Source organism: Passer domesticus, chromosome 8 (assembly GCF_036417665.1).
Source record: "Passer domesticus isolate bPasDom1 chromosome 8, bPasDom1.hap1, whole genome shotgun sequence".
In the NCBI taxonomy this organism is placed as follows: domain Eukaryota; kingdom Metazoa; phylum Chordata; class Aves; order Passeriformes; family Passeridae; genus Passer; species Passer domesticus.
The window spans coordinates 32,350,864-32,373,411 of NC_087481.1; the positions used below are offsets into that span (position 1 = coordinate 32,350,864).

The window sequence follows — 22,548 nt, forward strand, 5'->3', positions numbered from 1 at the left end:
TGTCAAAGGAATGAGAGTCTTCATTGCCAAAAGCAAGTTACCTAATTATGAGACAGTGTACCTGGCTGTCCTGGGAGGGATGGGAAGAAGACACAGCTTAACAATAATGGGAGGAAAGAGAGGGAAGCTGACCAGAAGGAATAACATGGTATAACTTAGATTGATTTTTATTTTAAAAAGATTAATGACTAAATATCCAAACCTGCCAAGCTGACTTAAACAGCATATTCTCATGCTTGTTATTATCAAAATAGTGTCTCTTCTCACCTCATTGTCTGTCCAATTCTTTTTGTCATGAAGGTATGTTGGCCGAGAGCCTGCTGCTGCCGCTGCCACAGGCAACAAGAACACGCATCTGGTGTCACTCAGAAGGTTCTTGGATACAGCTTTCAACCTGGAGGCCTTTGAGGGAAAGACATTCTAACTGCAGGGCCCTGACCTGTCTCTGACTGGTAGTCCCTCAAACACTGCATCCCAAAGGAAAGTGGGGAGAATTCTGGAAATTATGTATTTTTGCTTTACCAAATAAAAGGATCCAGCAGCTGACGTCATTATTCTGTACCTTGCTCCCCAGTTTATAAGGAAAAAACAATTCCAGCTTACCTTCCACCATTTTTTGTCACTTGTCTGTTTAAATTGGGACCTCTTTGACACAAGAAGCTTCTCCTGTCCCAGGATGCAATGTGTGCTTGGTGAGGCTCATATCTCAGTCTGTGGGCATTGTCTAATTACTGTAAGTAAGTAGAGCAGGCATGGACAGCACCATAGTTATGCACACAAGAGTCATTACCACAAGGAAAAGAAATTACTTATTTCTGTCTATATGTCAGAGAAAAGTAATGAAACTGAAAAGCAGAGTTGGTAGATGACCTTGGTGGAGAAATTTACCAGCTGTGTTTGTTGGAAGGAGATGGTGAGGTAAACTGGAGATGAGGAGGAGGCTGGAAACAGGGAGTCACATTACAAAGTTGTTCAACTGGGGATAACAGAAAGTAGCATAAACCACTTAGATATGAGGTCAAGAAAGGCAGGAGTAAAAGGGACCAAGACAAGGTGGTTTGGGGATACTTGAAGAGGGAAGAAGTGTACATGAGACCACAGCTGACAGAGCAGTGGGTGATCACCAGGAGAATTTTGCATCCAATGACTTCAAAAGTAAGAGGTGCTCCTGCTTCCTGGGCTGCCTGCTTTGATGCTGTGTGGTATTCGGGAACTGTGGGGTCCTGTAAACATCCTTGTTTTGGATGAACAGTCATTCCCTCACCATACTACTAAGATAGGCTTTTCCTTGACCACTACAAGATGGTGTTTGGATGCAAAATCTCTGTTTTTGTAACAAGCAGTTGGTTTTCTGCTTTGTCCAGTGCTGTTCCCTACCTCACATCTCCTTGCTGATACTAATTCAGCTCTGAAGTGGCTATTCCTGATCTACTCACCCTTTTTTTAGAGGAAGGTGGGCAAGCAACAGCTGCTGATTTACCAAAGGCACGTGCTGTGGTTTTGCACAAGTAGTGATTGGGTTTTTTTTAGTCCCCTATGTTTATCTGTTATTTAGGATCTCAATTGCCACATACTTTTAGTATGGACATAAAAGTGAACCACCTCAGCAGCTGCTCTGTGTCAGGGGGCTGATGTTTCTCTTGCTGGGAAGTAGTGCTTGGCTTCTGGGGAGGCACTGCATGGCAGGGTGGTCTGAGAACCATTGCTGTGCTTCCTCCACAGTGCTAGAAGGCAGGTGAGCCCAGCTTTCCTGTCCCCTCTTGAGGTAAGAACTGGTATTGTCAGAAGTCCTGTTCCCTCTGCCCCAGGAGAGCTTGGCTCTGAGTGCACCTTGTGACTGCAGCTTTCTAACAGCAGCACTAACCTGTGTAGAGGCAGGAGGCTTTTTGCCCTCTTTGTAATGGCTGGCAGAGGGAATGCTGAGGTGAGCAATGGCGGGGTGCAGAGGGATGGCCACGCCTGTGCTGGGCTGGGAGCTGGAAGCAGCTCACACAGGCCCTGTGCCCCAGCTGTGCCCTGAGGGTCAGACTGGATGTCCTGAGCAGCCAGCTGGAGACAGCATAACAAGTGACTGGGAAACACAGAGATGAGGCTTCACCCCACCTCCACCTCCCTGTCCTGAGCATGCTCCTTGGCCATGCTTTTGCTCTGGGAGTATGTTTTGCCCTGCTGCTGCTGTATGGACTGTGACATAATGAAGCATGGCAGTTTATGTCTGATTCAAAGAGTCAGGTGATGCTGGAAAGCTTCTTGTCTCATCAAAATAAAAAGCTGAAATTAAAAACTTTAGCTATGTTCAGGTACTACATACCCAAGCAGGTTTCCAAAAAGACTTGTGTGCCTTGTATTGTCCTTTGGTTTGGCTTGGATACCCCGTGATGGTGAAGAAACAATCCTTCTGTCAGAGCAAAGAATTGATGTGGTAAGGTACTTACCATGGAATCCAGAACTGAACTTAGTCTAATGTTTGTGAAACTCTGTAGCATCCTTTAAAATCAGGCTGGTTGCCCTGGGCCTTTTCTCTCACTGAAGCATTTAAGCTAATTCAGTCTTTGAAAACCTAATGAACTTGGAAAGTGCTGCAGTTGACAGCCACAAATGTTGTTTCCTATCCCTTTCTATAGCTTAAAACATTAAGCTGATAAACAGTAACCATCACCCAAAGTATTTTAATGCTTTTATGAATGCTTGTTTCTGTAGCAAGAATTGAGTGCAGCTAAATATTCTGGCTCTGTTTATTGTATTCTCAGTTTGCATAAGACAGTCAGCGCTGCATGAAATATGATAAATGCACTTTTGCCACAGTATATGCAGAGGTAAAAAACAAAATTAACATAGAAATATAAATGGTAAATGACAGATTTTCATTCTCATTGTGTATCATAGATTGTGGCATAATACTTGCATAAAAATTCCATCAAAGATGCAAAAAACTCAATAAAATAAAAGTACATAAGAAGAAAATTCTCTGTTATGGATGTTCTTTTTGACAATTTCTCCTTTGAGTGGGGACATTAACATCCTATTTGTAAAAGTGTTAGGACAGCTCATTTTTCTGTTTCCTATTTGTTTCCTCAGTGTTGGGTTATTTAAACATAGAAGCGCTGAGGTAGACAGCATTTGGACTAGCAAAAGAAAATAATTCAAAACCATTGAGTGAAAATTGACAATAACACTGAAGTTATATTAGAACATTTTGTTTTATTATTTGCTAATTATTTTAAAGAACATATTTTTATTTTAAGGATAGTTTAAAAAATACTGGAACTAGACTGGAATTAACATCTCTTATTTCTATATATTGTAAATAATTTCTCTAAACATGTTGTGTCTTCAGCTTTGAGATGGTATATGATTAAAAGATTAATCTTTGTATAATGTTTGACAAGGACTGAAGTATTATATAGACCTCTTGTGAAAAAAGTTGGCACTGAAATTCAAATGACAGCTTTGCAATTTGGAAGAAACCGCAAATGTGAGAGTGAGTGGACTTCATCTACTTGGGGACACACCATGCTGTGCATGCCCACAGCAGCAAGATTTGCTAAGATAATCAGCTTCTGTCACTGTTCTTCATTCCTGACAGAGAGCAGGAGTGTGCTTGATGGCAACCTTTGCTCTGCCCATGGCACAGTCAGAGTCTGTGCTAGAGCAGAAGAGGAACCTGTTCTCCAGAGCAGAAACCATTCTCTTTGTTCCAGGAGGTAAAACTTAATGAGACTGGACAAAAGCCAGAAATGTGTGTGTATTGTTTGAACTGAGTAGATGAAAGCGTGTGCCTTGGGAAGTGTTTGTTTCTTTTCTTTAAGTATCCCTTGCTAGAATCTCTGGCTGCTGTTCCAAGAGCTCTGGGTAGCTCCTACCTGGGTGCACAACCAGCAAATGTGCTGCCTGTGATAAAGGGCTTGGAATACCCACTGCTGCTAAGAATAACAACAAAATGAAAGCTTGGGAATCTCTATTCTATGTTTTCACACATGCAAATATATATATGTGTGTGTGTATATCTTCTTTTAATTGCTGTTGGCATAGATGATGTTGACCATTGTTTAAAACATGAAACAGTGGCACACTCAATACTTACATAAAGCCAGAATGGCTGTAAAAGCAGATAGAATAGATTTGGAAGGTTAACAAGTCTGGTCAAAGATGGAAGAAGAGTCCACTGTTGTCTCTTACACAGGTTCAGTGAATTCAGAATGTTTTGATTTTCCAGGCAGCTGCTCGAGTTGGAGCCGGGCCCTGGGATGTGATGGGGGCACCAGGGCCCCTGCCGGGCTAACGAGCAGCCCAGTGCAGGTGGGGATAATTAATTATGGCTGATGGGACTGGCCTGTGCGCTGTGGGGCTTAAAGCCCAGGCTGTGGTCGCAGCTGGCCCATCTCTCCCTAATATGCTGTCCTGCCCTAAATACCTCAAGCATTTCACCTTGTTTTCCCAGAATGGAGGGCTGTGGCTGTGGCTGTGCGTAGGCCCTGTGAGGGCCCTGTGTGGCGTTGCCACCATTTCCGCGGTAAGAAGTTATGGAGCCATGGTGAGGGGAACAAGGCCAAGGATGGCTGCTGGGAAAGGCTCAGGAGGGAGAAGTGGCCTCAGGCTCCCAGCTACTGGACTTTGTGTGAGCAGGTAAGAGACTGGAACTGGGTGGGGACGAGCTGTCCTGCCCCTGGGGTGAAGGGACACTGGGTTGTTGCCAGAGCTGCTGAGGCCTCTCAGGCCTGGGCTAACGCACAGCGTGGCTCTGGATCTCTGAGGTGAGCTGGTGGGGAAAGCTGCTCGGGCTGTAAAACGCTGCCACTTGCAGTGTCAGTGCAGTGAGCCTGGCTTGGGAAAAGTACAGGGACCTGCCAGTGGTAAAGAAATGTGTTTTGTTCTTTTTGCAAAAAAACCCCAAACACTTAAAAAAACTAATTCTCCTTGCCTGGGGAGAGCTATAGAATAACCTGGATTCTTCCAGGCTGCAGCCATCATCCCCAGGTGAGACCTGCCTGGATGGGCAGACACTGGACCTCTACTTCTCCCTCCTTCCATGTCCTGTGGACAAAATTGCAGGTCTTGGAGATTTTGTCAGTACCTGTCATCAACATTTCTGTGCTGATGATCATTTTAGACACCAAAAAACCCCTTGCAGATGTGGGTAATTTTGCATATATCTTTCTGCCCTTGTTCCTGAATAGCAAAGGTTACTGAGTAAAGTAACTACAATATGGCATTCAAGATTCCTATTAGGTCTGATAAAAAAAAAGGTGGATTTTTTTTTCTTTCCTTTCTTTTCCTTTTGAGTGTTGAGTAGTTCTGCAAACTCCAATTGTATAGTAATAGAAATCTTTATTTCATGGCCTCTACTGATCAAAAAGGCAATCGAAAGTTTTTCTTCATGTTTATACAGAATGAGGACAGAGATTAAGTGAGTACATTTTCCTAATCATTGGTATAAGATATCAAGGAACAGCATGCAGTCTAAAATAGAAAATTAGCATACTTGCTGGAAGGAAACAGATTAATATTTTTTTCTTTTCTAATTTGTGCTTTTTAACATTGAAACCACTTCTGGTTTTAGATACCTCTTAACAGTTACTTCAGGTTTTTTTAAATGCCTTTATTTAAAATGTTGCCTATTATCCAAAAGGAATAAAAGAACAAAAGGAGTAATTATTCAGGAAAAATAATATTGTAGAGAATTATTAGCTTTGATTGAAAATGTTTCACGGATTTCCTCAAAGTTTTCAATTATTAATAAGTGCACCAGGCAGTTCCTTTGTGATACTTAAGTGATTCAGTCATTAATGGCAAATGGAAATCTAATTTGTTTAGAGGCGAAAACAGTTGTAGTCATTACTAAAGATGCTATGTGAAACCCTGAATTATAATTTCAGAAGTCTTTACTTCCTGTTCAATAGCCCATAAATTCACTGATACTCTTACAAAAAGAGCACGTAGACACTTTCTGCCCACATCATACGCGGCCACTGTGAGATTCTCCTCCAGTTCAGGACAGGGTTTATGTTCCTTGCTCATGTTCCTTGGGTCGATGCTACATTATCCCTATAATGGGTTTGTTTTAGTACTGCTTTAAGTGGCTGCATTCCACTTGGAATTCCACCTGCACTGGAGTAACAGCTGTCTGCACATAGACTTGGTTGAAGGGCAGTGATGTTTGGTGTTCTCACAGAATTCCCCACGTCTGAAGGAAGAAGAGCAGGTCAGTGCTAGAACCGCCTGAAAACACACCCTGCCACCCTGCGTGTGGGGCTTGGCTGTGCCACCCAGGAGCCCTGGTTCTTCCCTCTCTGGCCCGAAGTGGCCTTGCCCAGGCTGTGAGGTCAGCTCTGCAGGGATGCCCTGGCTGCTTTTGCTGGGGTTCCCACTGAAGCTCCCCTGGCTGCAGTGAGTCAGTTCCACAGGAGAGGCTGGGAAGTAGATGTGAGCAGCCACTGTGTGCTGGCCCAGAATTTACAAGGGTACCGTTAATTAGTAAAAGCCAAAAGACATATGAAGGAAGAGTATGTTTCATATACATTAGAGGAATGATTATATTTCCCCAAATTAGCATACCCACTGCTGGGGGTAAAATAGAGGATAAAATAAAATTGTCTAATATAGAATGTGACAAAATGAACATACATAATTTCCCATGACTAGAAATAAATGTTTAACAAACTGCTCCCAGTAGGCTTGTTAAAGATGAAATATTTATTACTATATGTTAATTACAGGGTTTAAGCAGTACTTAAGTAATTTAAGGGGATTGGCTTCATCTTGCTTTCAATAACTGTGATTAAATCCTCCTTCATCAGTTGTTCTTTGTGCTACAGCAGTTTGCCCAAACATATCCTTAATTGGTCCACGTTTGCAATGTTGGTTGTTTTGTATAGGATGAACAGTAGACAGCTTTCTTTGTGAGTTTCACAACCCAAGCAAAATCAAATTCCATCAACACTGATGATTTGTGCATGTGGACTGAAACAGAATAACTTGTGAAGTCTTGAAAAATCTTGTGATAAAGTTGTATGTTACTCTCAGCATGCTAGTCTCTGACACTACAAATCTGTTTAGAAGAAGTCTTTATATAATGTTTTAGGCTTTAGTATGTGAGACAAATAAATACTTAGCATTAAAATTTTCCTCTTTCCCCTGAACACCATAAGGTATCTGTAAATATTTCACACTTTTACATCTTAAAATACTGGTTTGTACCAACTAATTTTGCACAAAATTACATGGAATAAAATTTTTGGCTTATCCTGACTTCAAACTGGTGTTGACAAAACTGTCATCTTAGAGTTGATGAAGAGCTGAAGCTCTGTGTTGCTTAGGGACTCTTCATTGCAACAACCTACTGCCTATTCAGAAGGAAAGATAAACAGAAATAAAGCAACCTAATCTCCAGTGATTCTAAACGGTTCCTAGTTACACTCTCAGATAATTAACTTCTCCTGTGATGTGCTCATTTAATAGATACCTGGTCATATGTGACCATGTTTATTTAATGTGCTCTGCAATATTTATACCACAATACACCCTTCTCATTATAAACCAGACAGTCTTTAATTTATTTACACACACATATTCTGAAGCTTTTGCTTAGACAAAACTCTGCAGGCTTCAGGAAAATATATCTGATTGTGCATGTCAGTTTATGACTGCTCATAAATAGGGCTTCTGAAGGGACTGCCAGGAAAAAAAAATACAATATTTTTTCCTTCTTTTCAGCATTACTTTTCTGATATTTATATACATTTAAAAATTAGGGACATGCTACATGAAGTGTGATTATTTTTGTTATTTTTATTTCATTTTCATTTACCACAACCCTGAGGTCCTTCATTAGACTCATCAGTAAAATAATATTTGTCATAGTGAGCATAATATAGCACAGCTCAGGAGCTCAACAGATTTATGCAGATTTCAGCTCTGTGGTACCTTCTCTGTAACAAAGCCCAAAGGGAAGGAGATCTCTGTAGCCACGTTCTGTTCCCCAGAATTCATTCCAAAGCCTACAACAAAGAGCACTTGTTTGTGATGTTTCTGGCTATACTTCATACAGCCTCGGTGGGTCATTCCTGGGCACATTTGCATATACACCTATATGTGAGCAAATATTTACGTGCCTGAAAAGTGCCTGTGTGTTGGTGCAGAACAACCCTTTCTATTCTTAAAACTGCCTTGCAAAAAGATGAAGCAAGCAATGAAAGCTGTAGCAAGCAATAGCTGCATTTCAAATAAATTTTAAATTAGTGAGGCATCTTGTCTCTCACTTGAAGGAGCCTATACTGAGGATTACCTTTGTATTTCCTTCCCATGTATTTCCTTCCCATTTCATTTCCCACTTCCATCTCCACAGAAGAGCTGCCAGACCTTTGCAGGTCTTTTTTTCTGCTTTATCAAAATGGTAACCATGAAAGTCTATATATCTTGCAGCAATAACTGTACCACTTTTGCATTAGGCTTCTGAAATGTAGCTGCTTGGAAATAAAGTGTCTGCTGTCTTTAATATGATAATGCACAGGATAAACACCTAAAGGCCTCCCATGGTAAGGAGAGCTGTCCTGTTGCAGTGCATGGCTTGTGCAGCCACTGGGAGTGATGGCCAAGAGCAAAGTCCTCCTGTTTGCTGAGAATGAAAAGAGCCCATCAGTGGTGCCTTGGATAATGCCAGTTTGCTCTTTTTGAAGGGGCTCCTTGTATGAGGAAGAACTTCATCTTTCCTAGTATTGTTTCAAACCAAACACCAATGAAGTACCTAGAGTGGGAGCCCAGAGATGCCACAGTCTGTACACAGAGATCTGGGCTGCTTTGTGGAGGTGTCTGTCTCCATCAGTTCCAGAGCTAGCCCAGGGCAAGCCAGCTCCTAAACTAAGGTTCACTGAAATGCCTGCAAATAACTGTGCCAAAGCCAGTCTGTGGAGGTGTGTTCTGCAAGGACTGGGTGCCACACAACCATGCTGCCATGCAGCCCATGCTTGCTGCAGTTGTTTTCACATTATTCTAAAATTTATTGAGTTTTAAAAATTTGTTTCATGATATCTAATGAATTTCATATACATTTTCCCTCACATTTTGAAGAAGTTACTGGAAAAATTGTCAGATATTTTGGAGCCATTTGCAAAGCACAAGGAAATGCACATGATGGAGCTTAATCATGTTATAAGAGACTGTTACTGTGAAAGGCATAACTATTTTAGTTATATTGGGTTATTGTGCCATTAGTACCGTTTGACTGCCAACTGTGCAGCAGTGGGGCTCCAATCAACAGGAGTCTGTGAGCCTTTTCCATTGCAAAGAGTGCCAGGGATAGGAGGGAGAGAGGCTCTTAGTGGTACTGTTTTTTCAGTGATTAATAATACTTGAGATCCATTTCAGTGATCAGAAATGTGCCTTAATGAGACAATTAGTCAAACCATAAAAGCTGCACAGCAATTTGGTTGGTGTTACTACTGGAATAATTTGCTGCGGCTGCTTTCTTCTTCCTGATTTGACTTTGTCACAATAGTCTGGCTGGAAGTTGCTGCAGAGAAGACTTGGAGGCTAAATTCAGTTTTGAATGGCCATGATTATCCACAGGGCAGATAATCCCCTTATAAATGAGGGAAAAAGTGAGGAGAAAAAAATGGATATTTCATTATAAAAAAATTCCATGCCTTTGTCCACATGGGTACTGTAGTTCCTTTCAATATCGAGCTGCCTGCTAGTGCTGTGGCAACCAGCTGCAGGTAGTGTTTGGGGGCAGCTACCAGGCTGAAAGGGCTACTGCAAATTTGTGTTTATTTCTTCCTTCTGTAACAGAAATGAAGCAATGGGGCCTGAGTTCTCTATGTGGAGCTATGGAGCTATGAGACCTCTTTTAGTGCAGATGATTTTTGGCCTCACTCACAATTTGGTCATAATATTACTCTAAAGCAAAGTCAGAGCAGTTGCCCTCAACCCGTGCTTGTCTTGAAATCTTGCTCTTTCAAACCTGCAGCTTTGTGTTCCTCAAAGCTTGTTTCTATTTACTCCAGTTAAACATGCTGATTTATTAAGGCTTAATATCTCCCTACAAAACTGCTGTTATTCTGACTTGGAGGTATGTCAGAAATGTCCTCAGAGTGATGTTAAAGAGGACACCAAATACAGCAAAATTAACTCACCCAACAAATGAAATAACAAACCAAAAACTCTACCCCAAGACTAGTCACAGTAGTGAGCTCATCTGCTTGCTGTATTTCCAGTGATGTTCACAGCTTTCCATGCTCAAGACATCTGGGGAGTTTATTCTGCTGTTTTTGGGAGTAAATCCTGCCCAGAACTAGCATTATTTAAATTATTTTAGTCTAATTAATTTGCATTTACCTAAGAGGCCAATAAACAATTTACTGCCAGAGCAGAAAGCCATTTGCTGGTGTCCCAGTGATGAATGCAGTAGGTGTGTTTGAGAAAGCCCTGCCTCTGCTGAGAGCTGCACTGGAGCTGCCTTATGGGCAGGACAATCTGCTCAGTAGTGGCAGGGAGGCTCAGGGTGACAGCAAGGTGTGAACAAACTCCCTCTGTCCAGGGCAGGGGCTGCAAACCCAGTTTGCTGCCTGTGTGAATGCTTCCTGCAAAAAGTGCCCCTGGGCAGCTGTGCCAAGCTTCATTGTGCTGATCTTCTCAATCCAGCTCAGTCTGGGTGTTCCCACTTTCTAATCTTGTTATATCAGAGTGGTAGAAAGCAAAAATGTTTCAGTCTTCTAAAGGAACAATACAATTGCTGCTTTGCTCAGCTTTAACTATGAGTATTGTTTTTCTTATTAAAGAATATTGGTTTAATGCCTCTGTCACCTCAAGGGAAGGGGACTGAACCTGGACATAGCGATAATGTTATTTTGACACACTTTTATGTTGGATCAGTGTTACTGTAAATGTGGTTTGCTATCTCCCTGCAGATTTCAGCTGGTAGAACATACTGAGTGACAGGTTTTCCGTGGGTTTTAGTCTTGTGCTGGGCAGCCTGCTCTCCTGCAGCCCTGCTGGAAACTGCAGCTTTGCTGCCTGCTGCTCCTGGGCTCAGCAAATCCTTGTGTTTCTTGACCCAACCGCCTTTGTTAGGATGCAGATTAACCACTTCCTTCTTTCATAACTAATTGAGGGCCAAACTGAATATTGCTCAGGGCACCAGCATTCTGGCATATGATTATTCTCAAACTGCTGAATTTACCTGAGTGTAAATTGTTTTTAAAATCAAATTGAAGTTGAATGGATGTTGACAAATAAGGAGCAAAAAAGAAGCGTCATACTCTAGTTACTTTTGAGGTACATGGAATATCAGCTATGATAACACCCAGTCAGTTTTAATCCTGTCCTTATGGCTATGACAACTTCTTTCTCTTTACTTTTGGGTTCCCTAGTGATGCACAAATGTTCTCTGAGATATTTGTGGCCAAGAGAAGAGCTGAACTGTAAACCAGTCTAACTGTAAAAAGCCATATCTTTTGCTATTAATGACTTTGAAAGTATCTTTTCATAAGAAACTTTATAAACTTGAAAGAATGAAAGATATTCAGAGTTTCAATCTTCTTTTAATTTATTTCAACTAATTAAAATGCCATACAAGTCAGTTCTACCCGAATTTGCAATATTCAGGGTAACAACATACAACTGTTTCTGGAAAAGGTGTTCTATTCTTGTTTGGTTGACACGGGGGTGTAACAAGATTATCCCCTTCATTAAGAGACCCAGAAGTGTAAAGAACCAATCTTTGTGATGCAAGTAAACTGCCTGACAGAAACCCAAGATTAAAGGGGAAGTGTCCCTGTAAATTGTTAGGCATTTAACACTGCTTTTCTGGCTTCTTCACAAAGTGGATCTAACTTGCCATCACCTCCTAAAGGAGAAAACTACAACTTACAAATATATGCAAGTAAAGGTATTTACCTTTTACATTTCTACTTCTTACCCAAACACATATAGCCCTTTGTGCTCTCCCTCACAGTACTTTGACCCAGTTTGGCTCTGCTGTGGTTAATTCTGTAATCTGAGATGGACTCAGCTCAAGCAAAAAATGAAAATTGCTATTTTGAAAGCAGAAGTAAGCCCTAATACCTCTGTGAGCCAAAACCTAGCAGGTTTTTGTGTGGTTGTGGGCTGGTGCATGTGGGATGGCCCCAGACAGAACTCTCCCAAGCATGGCCTTAACTCCCAAGCCATTCTCTGTTCTTGACTGTGCCTTTCAAACTGCCTTGAATATAAAGCAGTACAGAGCTTAAAAGTGTAAACATTGTTAGAACCTGGACTGTTTATGCCTTAGGAAGTGCTCATTTCAAAATTCAAGTTCTTTTGGAGAAACTGCAAATAATAAAGTTCAGGAGTTACCAAAATCCAGGTCATAGACGTTGCAATGAAATGCCATCTCCCTGTTAACCACCAGCTCTACAGCATTGCAGCTTGTTACCACTTCCAGAATGAGGTGATGTCCATCTGCCTTCAGGCCAGCTGGAAAAGGGCAAAGAAGCAGTGGCCAGTACTGTATTTGCTTGGTTCCCAGTGAATTTTGAGTGTATCTAAGTTGTAGCACTTATGAGGATGAGAAAAACCCAGTGTTAATGCAGTTAAGTGCTGTACAAAACTCTCCACAAAGCCTATCAGCTTCCATCTCCATCCTCACTATTATTGCATTAATGGATCTCCATTGAATGAAGCCTCCAGCCTCTGTCATTTCTAGGTCTAGGGGTAAAAGGCAAGAAATTAATTTTGTACTTGCATTTACTATTAACTGGCAGAACAGCTGTAAGAAACAAATGCATTTATTTGTAAGTACCACAGAATAAGACTAAATTCAAAAGAATTCTCCAGTAAGCATTAAGATAGTGTTATAGAACAGCTGGAACATTAAGTGAACCACCTTGATAACCCAATTGTTCATTGACGCATAATTCATCTTTCTTCTACTGAAAGAGTAATTTCTCAGGACATTAAACACTTGAGATTTTTGTGAAGCTGAGAATCAAATCAGAATGGACAAAATAATCTCTTGATCCATGTATTTTTTAGATTAATTAGGTGCTTTTCAGTTTTATTATGGTACATTGTATAATGTTAAATTAATCAGAACTGGGGAAATAAGAAAACTGACTGATAATGCAGTTCCAGAAACACAGAAATGCCAACTACTTGCCTGGGCACAGCCCAGGTTTAAATTTGTTTTAATTCATCACTTGCTATTGAGTTGTTTTACAAAGCTGAAGAAAATTCCTGTATAGTCAAACATTCAGGGCCTTAACTTTCCAGGTTTCTATCAGGTGTGTTAAGGCTGTACTGACACCTCAGTTATTCTGGCAGGTTCTTTCTCTGTCCCAGCTCCACTGTAGCTATATGACTTGCAAGGGTCAGCTTTTCTCAAACCTTTAACTTAACTGCATCCACCTGTGAGAGCTGTTTGTGATATTTTAATTCAGCTTACTGAAAAAGTAGAAGTGGGTGAGGAAAGAGTCTTTCATAAAGTAGCATGCTTTCAGCTTCTGCTGCTGTTTTGCCATTCTCCTCAGACAGCTCTCACTGCTTTCTAGGAAGAGTTGATGGTTATCTCAGACAATTAATTCACACTTATAAAATGGGTGAGAGAGATGACAGCTCTATACTGTGGGCTCTAAATTAAAAGCCCACCTGATTAATTTTCCCAGGTTAGGGCCATGACAAGTACATTGCAATGATCCACCAACTCCAGTGAGAAAAACTGGAATGAGTTGCTAGTAGCCCACTTATTGCTTTGACTCAGGCTTTTTGTAAATTTTCAGTGTCAAGTAAATAGGGATTCTTCTGATACTTAGTTTTTTATTTTCTTTTTTTTTTTTCTCTTTTTTGGGTGCTTCTATGTTATCTAAAGCCTTTAAATTCACAAAACTGTACTTATTTGAATACTTGAGATCACATGCATGCAATTTGATTTGTCTTGCAACCTTAGATGAATTTTGCTAGGCAGAAATGGTTATTATTACAGCTGGAGAGCATTGGAGCAGAGGAAAAGTGTTACTCATTCCCTCATAAACAGGAAATAGACTACACCAGTTCTTAGTGAGATGAACGAGAAAAAAATAGCTACAACCCTTCTCTGTGGGCTATACATCCTGGCAGCTCTAGGTGCGGGTAGTGAAGTTCTGCAGCAGCTGCAGACTCTGTGAAGCCCCGCGGCGCTGCTCGTGTGTCGGAGCTGCCGCGGAGCCCCCAAGCCCTGCGGCCGCGCCCGGGGCCGCGCAGCGGGCTCGGTCCCTCACAGCGGGCGCGGTCCCGCGCAGCGGGCTCGGTCCCTCACAGCGGGCTCGGTCCCTCACTGCGGGCGCGGTCCCTCACTGCGGGCGCGGTCCCTCACTGCGGGCTCGGTCCCTCACTGCGGGCGCGGTCCCTCACTGCGGGCGCGGCAGGTCGGAGCGGCTCTGCTCCAAAGCGTCACCCGAGCCTGGGGGCACCTGCTGCCTGCCTTGTGCTGGTTGCAGCAAATCTAGCTACTCCCAAGTACTTCACTGTACAGCTACATTTGGGTTTAAGTGTTTTCATCATTGCTTTATGTGTTCATTTCAGTCCGTGTTTATAATGAGGTTTGTGTAGCTGGAAGATATAGGCACACCGTAATGCAAGCTTATTGTAGCAAACACAGAAGATGGAGGTTGTGCTCTCTGAGGCGTGTTTGAGGAGCAGCCCTTTCCCCTGCCTCACAGGTGGCACTGGAGCCCCCTTCGCAGCCTGCCAGCCTTGCAGCACCGAGAGCCTCCGGGCCGGGGCGGCCACCGGGAGCCCGAGCGGGGACCCGAGGGAACGGCCTGGAGCTGCCTCAGGGGAGGCGAGACTGGCTATCAGGAAAAGGCTCTTCACCCAGAGCGTGGCTGGGTCTCCTCAGGGCCGTGCTCACAGCAGCAGCCTGCCAGAGCTGAAGAGGCGTTTGGACAAGGCTCTCAGGCACATGCTGGGGTGGCTGGGGATGTCCTGGGCAGGGCCAGGAGCCGCTGATCCCTGTGAGTCCCTCCCGACTCGTGCTGCACGGCATCGAGCCAGCGCCTCCTCCCCGGGCAGGGTACGGTGGGACGTGGGGGGTCCCCTGAGGCTTCGAGGGGCCGGGGCTGAAGGCACAAAAAGGCGACAAGGTTTTTCGTCTGATAGCTTTTATTTGCGGTGCGGAGCTCCGTCCGCGAACGAGCTGAATGCGCGTAACCAGCGTACACTTCAGGGCGTACATGTCGATATAGACAGATAAATATATTTCAGTAGAGACAAAACATAACAGGAACAACATGTGCTGTAAATACACATTTACATTTGTCATAAATATATACTTTTTATAAAAATAAAAGTATCACTAAAATATTTCTCTGTCTTCTGCGACTCACGCTGTGTTGGCACAGCCGTGTCCTGCCAAATTACCCGTGGCACAGGGCTCTGGCAGCACTCCTGTCACAGGAGCGAGGTCGGGCTCTTACACCTTTGAAACACCCCTGTTTGAACGTCTTTTACTTTTGATCACTGTGAACATGGAATTTCATGAAAATATTTGTTTTTTAATTTCTGCACCACAGCACTGTGTGCACACCCACGGGGACAGCGAAACAATTACCTCCTGAAAGTTCTCTTGCAGGGGGTTGTGTGCCCCAGGTCCTACCAAGAGGGCTCATTAAATCATAGCCACTTGTTACATTAATGTAATTACACCTACATTGTCGATCAAAATTTTCTCTCTTTTTATACTGAACAATCTATTCCACAGTATTCTGGTTAGAAACATTTTGAAAGCTTCATGTTTGGTTTCCATAAGTGCATAAAGGTGTGTATTTTTACATTTTGTAAAATAACTTCATCTGCATAACACAAATAATTTTAAATAAGAACATAAGAAAACTTATTTCCTGAAATCCTTGATAGATGCAGCATGGGATCACACCACACAGGTGTAGGGAATTGTGTTAACTGAGAAGCAGTACAGTCCCTTGTGAAGCTCCTGCTGTCAGAGCAGTTTGTAATGACTGTGAATTTTTATCCATCTGTAATTTAACCAGAAGCCTCCAATTTAAACAGACCTGAACTGAGCCTGAAGCTTCCTGCACCAAGTCAGGTATGTTGCAGATAGTGCTTTTAGCACAGGTAGTGGCAAAGGTAAACCATGTCCACAAAAGACTTCTGCAGGGACTGAGGTCATCAAAGCTTCTCCTTTCAGATATTCAGGCTGAACACTAAAACCAGCTCAGTAAGATACAAGTACAGAATGGTTAGCTAAATTAATAGGAAGTATGAATGATCACTAGTCCTCAAGTAAAAATATGGTGTCAGTATTTTCCACCACCAGTAGTTTCCAGAGCTGGAGAATGCAAAACACCTGTTACAGCAGCTGTAGACAACTAAGGGGCTCTTAATGATAAATTGGTATAAAGTATCAGGTGAGGGTGTAGGTGGTTCCTGAGTTCTCACTGACTGTGCTGAGCATAGTGTCTGAGCTACTGTTGGGTTTCCAGACAAAAAAGTAAAATGAGAAACAGGTAATATTTGCAAATAACCATCTGTACTTATGTAATTTTGTAGGATTACAAAATAAAAGTATATATTTAATTACAAGAAAATTAATAAATTATCAAATAACTATTCACAGTATTTTTATACACTTAAAATATAACTACAATTTTAACTTATAATTCTACAAAAAATAGGTAGTGCTACGTTTATGTTAGAAATGCAGAATGCTTTTGTAGTGAAATGATACAAAGAAAAATTACTGGGAATGTTCTGAAGAAATTTTCATAAATATGAAAATGTATAGGAATAATTTAAAGCTTTATTTTGAGCATGCATTCTTTAAGCAAACTTTTGGGTCTCAGCAACAGTTGTCTTGGGTTTTGTTTATGCATTTTTACATCTTAACTTTGAAATTAGATTAGATGTTAGGAGAGTTACTCACTGCTCTCTCACTGTGAGAGCAGTGAGGCACTGGAGCAGGTTGCCCAGAGAAGTTGTGGATGCCCCATCCCTGGAAGTTTTCAAGGCCAGATTGGATGGGGCTTGGAGCAAACTGGTCTAGTGGAAAGTGTCCCTGCCCATGGCAGGAAAGTGGGAAGAAGATGATCTTTGAGATCCCTTCCAACCTAAACCATTCTATGATAACTTTGGGGCAGCTTTTATGCTATAATACTATTGATGTAATCTAAACCCAGATTTCATCTTTGATTTGAACCACAGCTCATGGAGTAATAAAACATACATATTTTTTTCAGTGAAATATAATAACTTTAAAAAAAAAATTGAGCCCAGCTCTAAATGTCTGCAAATCATCATAGCTGATTTACTTCAACATAGCTACTTGCTCTAATTGATTATCAGGCTCACTGTGCTTTCGTATATGGGGTTGGGGATATCCTTTATCCAGCGGACTGCTTACTTGCATATATGCACCTCCAAAGAGGAAACAAAATAAATCATGGACATATAGAATCTCATGAATTTGTATCTAGAGTTCTTAAACAGAAACATATCTGCATCTCTAGGTCATTGCAATAAATCCATTCTGCTTTTAGGCTTCAGAGTGCTTAAATGTGAGATTGTTCGGTTTACAAAGGAAGAGAGAACATCACCTCTCCACAGGCAAGGAAGGAATCCCTGGCCAGGCCTCAGAGTGTGTTCCAGCTTGTGCAGCACGGGATCTGCGCTGGAGTTTGGAATTGAGTGTCTTCAGCCAGTGAGTAAGCTGTGTTCTAACAATGATACTGAACAGCTCTAAGTAAGGCAGATAACTGACCTCATGAGAAAGTAACTGGAAATACTGGTCCTTGGGAGGATTTACAGGGAATGAAAGAGAGAATTAGAAAAACCTCAGGATAACATTCACATAAAACGGGAATTACCAGACACTATATATTACCACTTTCCTGGTTGAATTTACTGTATATTGCAGAATATGATACCCTACCTCTGCTATTAAAAATATGTATAATATAAATCCCTCCAAGCGGGATGATGCAAAGCTGATATGAGTACCAGTACTGGTATTTAGAACTCTAGCTTGAAGACGTCCTTATATTGCAAATTTACCTCTTCATTCTAATTATTGCTCTTTGATTTTGTGTAGTTGCATTTACTCTCCTGCTAGTCACAGTGACTAAATTAATTCCAATGCAAATAGAAAAGGTCTTAAGTAGGATTGAATAGTACTTATGTTTTGTGCTTTGCCACTCTGTCAGGCTGGATTTCACTCACTGATAGAAAGAAATAATTAAGTCAATTCATTAGGGACAAAATTCTCCCAGTCATCTGTGATGGATCATGTCTCTAATATGCTGCTTTCAGAACAGGACTGTGCTTGAGACCAGTGCAAACCAGAATAAAAGCTAAATTATTTCTGCAGCATTTTTGAATTGGGGGAAACAAGCAAACACTTATGTTATGTTCCTAAACTCTGCGGAAATGTACAGGGGCTGCTCTTTAAAAAATAATCAGTTTTTCTTATATAGTAAATAGATTGGTGGTATTAAATACTCTTCATGCAAAAGTTTAGGATATAATGGCATCAGCCTATTATTTACAGTGTTACTCTCAAAATTCTCAATAGGGGAAATTTCTTTTTTTCATTACATGCAAATCATGTAGTAATAAATGTGAATATTTTAGAACTACTAGTAGGTAGGGGATATTAGTTAATTAGTGTTCCTTAGTATTTAATTTATGTCATACGCATATAGCTTACTCCATTTTTTAGGTGATAAAATGACACAAGGTAATTATGGGTAGAAATGGTAATACAACACATACTTATATGACTTCTTCCTTCATTTCAGTCAGTGAGACCAAATCTTTTTTGCTGACTCGTAAGCAAGAAATGATAGATTTAGTACACAGAGTTGTAAATGTTGGCCACAATGAGAAACAAATGACACTTTGGTTCTATACTATTATATTACTAGTATTGTCTTGCCTTTGAGCAGCTATGTCACGTTTCCTCCTAGGGTGGATTCAGGAGAATAACTCCCACAGCCTCTTAGCGCTGGCGGTCACTGCAGCTGGGTGGCTGCATCTTGTTTGGCAGGTGCCTTTGCTGTAGCAGAACTGCATTTGTTGCACAGATCTCTCATTGTTAGGAGACTTTGTTCCACAGCTTTTGCAAACATGTCTGAGGAGGTTTCCTTACATTCTTTGAAGCTTGAGATGCAGAACAATAAATGCTCTGGCTGAGGGTTGTAGCATGCCCCATATCCATTGGGCACCACAGGCCCATAGCAGCAGAACATTTCCATGGTAGTAGGAACCTGGGTGCAGGGAGAAGGGAAGGAGTGATCTCTGATTAATCAGGGCACCTAAAATCAGCTGCTTAGGAACTAGGAAAAAGATAAAAAATATACTACAAATGCTGATAATATGAATCCAGCCTTGTGGAGTATGACTGTCTTCAGAAATGCAGACCTGGAGATGATTTACCTTGGAAGGCAAAAACTGATCTCAGTATAGAATCTCGTTGCTCTGTTTGTTTGCTATGGCTTAAAAACTGGTGTAACTTGAGGTGGCTATAATGCATTTCTTTGCTCAATTTATATAGATATTTGAAAGCCAGAAGATTTCAAATCTGAGTTAGGGATACAATTTGTTATTGATAGATAGGAAGTTTATCTAATCCTTGTACATAAAATGAATAAGTAAAACTTCTTTAAGGTTTTTAATTTCTTAAGGTTATGTTAAATTTGTAATGTGAAGACTGAATTAAATTAGAGGAATTAGCATTTTCCAGTTCTAATAATAGCTTATAATTGTGATGCTATATAAAAATATTTTAATGCAACTAGGCATTCTATTACACCCCAGTTTAATCATGGCATAATATGGCAGTGAAACACTTTCTTCTGCAGAAAATAAAAGGTGTTAGAAATCTATATGTTTCAGACTTTGTGTTCATGGGCCTTCTCAAACAACATTTGCCTTTTTAATGGTGTAGAACAGGCCATTAGTCCTGCTAATAGAGCCATAGAATTGTCAGATGAATTTGCTGTGCAACAGCCGAAGGCCATAAAGCTATTCAGAAGCACTCTTTGCTCATGGATAGTTTCTTGGAGAATTTATGTAGTAGCATGTTGGTTACATTCACTCATGTCTGAAAGCCTACAAACATTATGACAAGATCAAATTACTTATTAAGGTTTTATACTGTAGCATGATATTTTAAGTCTCTTTTGTTGCATAGTCCCAGTCTGTTGCAGTTGGGTTAGTGTTTCAGTTAATGAATTCCTACATAGATTTCTTTTTTCATTAGGACTGTTACTACATGCAATGAAACATTTAATTTTTAGGCTGTATGACATAAAGATGCTTCCTTATTCAGAACATTAAATGAGGGAAGTATTGACTCTTACAGTACCTTTGTATGTGCAAATAACTGTAAATCTGTAAATGTCTGTAACTCTTAAGTTGCATGTCTGCATGGGTTGCTGTCCTACAGCAAACAACAGAAGGCTCTCAAAGATCTCAAACGCAGCAACTTTTAAGAGTCAAATTTCCTTGTGGCTCTTGGCTTTTTGCTTCTCAGGGTGGCAGCCCTTCTGCCTTGTGGCTATACTGTCACTGGAGTAAAGACTGCTCACCAGAGCTGTCTTCTTAGAGGAAGGAGGAAAAGAAGGGGAATGGGAGTATATGTAGTTTGGAAACTGAGCCCTCATGTGGATTTACTAGTTTGTTTGTGTGCGTTTCCAGAATTTCTGCAAAGGACTTTGGAATGTTGCCATTGAAGTGACAACTGCAGTCGGTATTTACTGTGCTGATGAACCAAAACAGGACTGAAAATGTGGCACAGTTTGCAGACTTCTTGATGATGCTGCTTTTGTTTGCTTGCCTTTTTTACATTGTTCTGATTGTGAGCAACAAGGTCTGGCAGAACACGAATTATGTTTGCTTGGCAGGACCAGTGAACAGGAGACTCACCTGGCTTGTTGAGAGGATGAATCGATTGCTGGTCAGATAAGTCTCATCTGTAAATATCTCTGGCAGTTCCTTGAAGTGTTCCCGTGCCACCTCTCTGAGCCCTAGCAGGTGATTGTCTATTGCCATTCCAGTAACAGCCTGTGAGAAGACAACAGCATTTAACTGAGTTTGGAGGCATTTGGACTATTACTGCTTCGTGCTCTGGTCAGAGCTGATGAACTTGGTTTGAGTGATGTAAAGCCTGTAATAGTCAGGTATTACTCTGAGTATGTACTTTGCTGAAGATCAGTAACTAGAAATTCATGTGGTGCTCTGAAGATTTACAAATTAGGAAGGAGACAGTCTTGATGTGTATTATGTGCTGATGTTATCTGTGTGCTCAATGTCTCTCAGAGCTGAATATCATGGGCTGGGCTTCTAAGGATGCTGAGGGAAGTATATGGGACAGCAGAAATTTCTAAGCATGTTTTGGAATTTTCTGTGCATCATTTGGATTCTGTTTCAAGGTGGAGGGCTCCAAGACACCTCCAAATTGAAACAAGTTTTCCATCACCTTGCTGCCTGCATCTCCCTTTGGCAGTTAAAGCATATGTCATTCCATAGAATGTAGATCCAAGGATCTGGTAGGTGTCTGCAGCAGGCTGAACAGAATAACAGAGAGATTTGCCAGTGACCTATCCCAGATCTATGAGCAAACCCTACTGCTTGAGAAAACTGGAGTTAGGGATTAAGAAGCAGTGGTGGCAGCTCACAGAAGCTGCTGCTGAGCCTGCAGAGAGTCCCTGCCATCAGCTGCCTATGCTCGGTTCTCTGCTCTGTCCAGCTACCAAATGCTCTAGACTTAAGGCATTTATTATCTTTAAGAGCTACAGTAAATGTGATTGAAGATGGCTAATGGGGTCAAAACTCAGCACTGGGGGCTTGGCAGACAGGATAGTTACAGAGCTTTGTTTCTTTAGGAAACCAAACCAAAATTTGGTCCAACCAGGCAGGAATTGCCTCAGATAAATAATTGTGTTAGAAATCCTTCAGTCCAGGTTTGTTCTTGCTGGTGAAAACACTGATTTTTGTGGGCTGAGCTGTAGCTCTTCTGTGGCCCAGGCTGAAGTCATATAGGAAGGGAATGCTGAACTAGGGACATTGTACTGCCCTGAGAGCAGAGCTGACATCCCTGTGCCACAGGACCCTTGTACCAAGGGGAACAAACAGCCTGAGAGAAGGCAGGATTTCAAAAAGAGCGCGAACTTGGTTTTTCTCTTAAAGATTTTAAAAAGTAAAAGAAAGGAGAAGGTTTATTCTTCTCTTATGAGAAGAATAATTTTAACCATTGCTAAGTGCCTGAAACAGGGGGGTGGGAGTACATAGCCTGGTTTAGCTAATTAAGAACAAAGCACCCATTGGTAAAGGAGCTATTTGCTCATCAGCCCAGACAGAGGAAGGATGCTTGCAAAAAGGTAGCATACATCAGTGCTGTGTTTATGTTCTTTTTCCCATACAGGGAAACTGACTTGATAATCAAAGGAAATATTTTGCTATCACACAAGATTTATAAGGCTGTTAGCAATGACATTTTTGCAACATAGATCAATGTCATGTCTGAAGAGAGGCTGAGACAGGCTAACGAAATAAACTGTGAGTCAACGCATAGGAAAAAACTGG

The 22,548-nt window shown here is 41.4% G+C and overlaps 3 protein-coding genes across 18 annotated transcripts in view; 2 read left to right on the top strand and 1 right to left on the bottom strand.

Moving 5' to 3' along the window:
• The window catches only part of OGDHL (oxoglutarate dehydrogenase L), a 50,287-nt gene extending 47,323 nt beyond the window's left edge, over positions 1–2,964 (top strand). For all 7 annotated transcript variants that reach the window (XM_064430206.1, XM_064430203.1, XM_064430205.1 and 4 more), the window contains one exon: positions 301–2,964. In XM_064430206.1, coding sequence (XP_064286276.1) covers positions 301–424 — 124 coding nt within the window. In that variant the 3' untranslated portion in view covers positions 425–2,964. The remainder of the gene's footprint in view (positions 1–300) is intronic.
• Positions 2,965–4,298: 1,334 nt separating this feature from the next.
• LRIT1 (leucine rich repeat, Ig-like and transmembrane domains 1) overlaps positions 4,299–22,548 on the top strand; it is a 119,854-nt gene continuing 101,604 nt past the window's right edge. For 3 of the 10 annotated variants that reach the window (XR_010367192.1, XR_010367193.1, XR_010367197.1), the window contains exons 1-2: positions 16,370–16,475; positions 17,505–17,665. The gene's annotated coding sequence lies outside the window, so the exon portion shown is untranslated. The other 7 variants (XR_010367196.1, XR_010367198.1, XR_010367195.1 and 4 more) reach the window with 7 other exon arrangements.
• Positions 18,335–22,548, bottom strand: part of CHAT (choline O-acetyltransferase) — a 36,204-nt gene continuing 31,990 nt past the window's right edge. Inside the window, exons 14-15 of the mRNA XM_064430212.1 lie at positions 20,890–21,027; positions 18,335–19,229 (exon numbers count right to left, since the gene is read on the bottom strand). Of these exons, the coding sequence (XP_064286282.1) occupies positions 18,975–19,229; positions 20,890–21,027 (393 nt within the window). The 3' untranslated portion in view covers positions 18,335–18,974. The remainder of the gene's footprint in view (positions 19,230–20,889; positions 21,028–22,548) is intronic.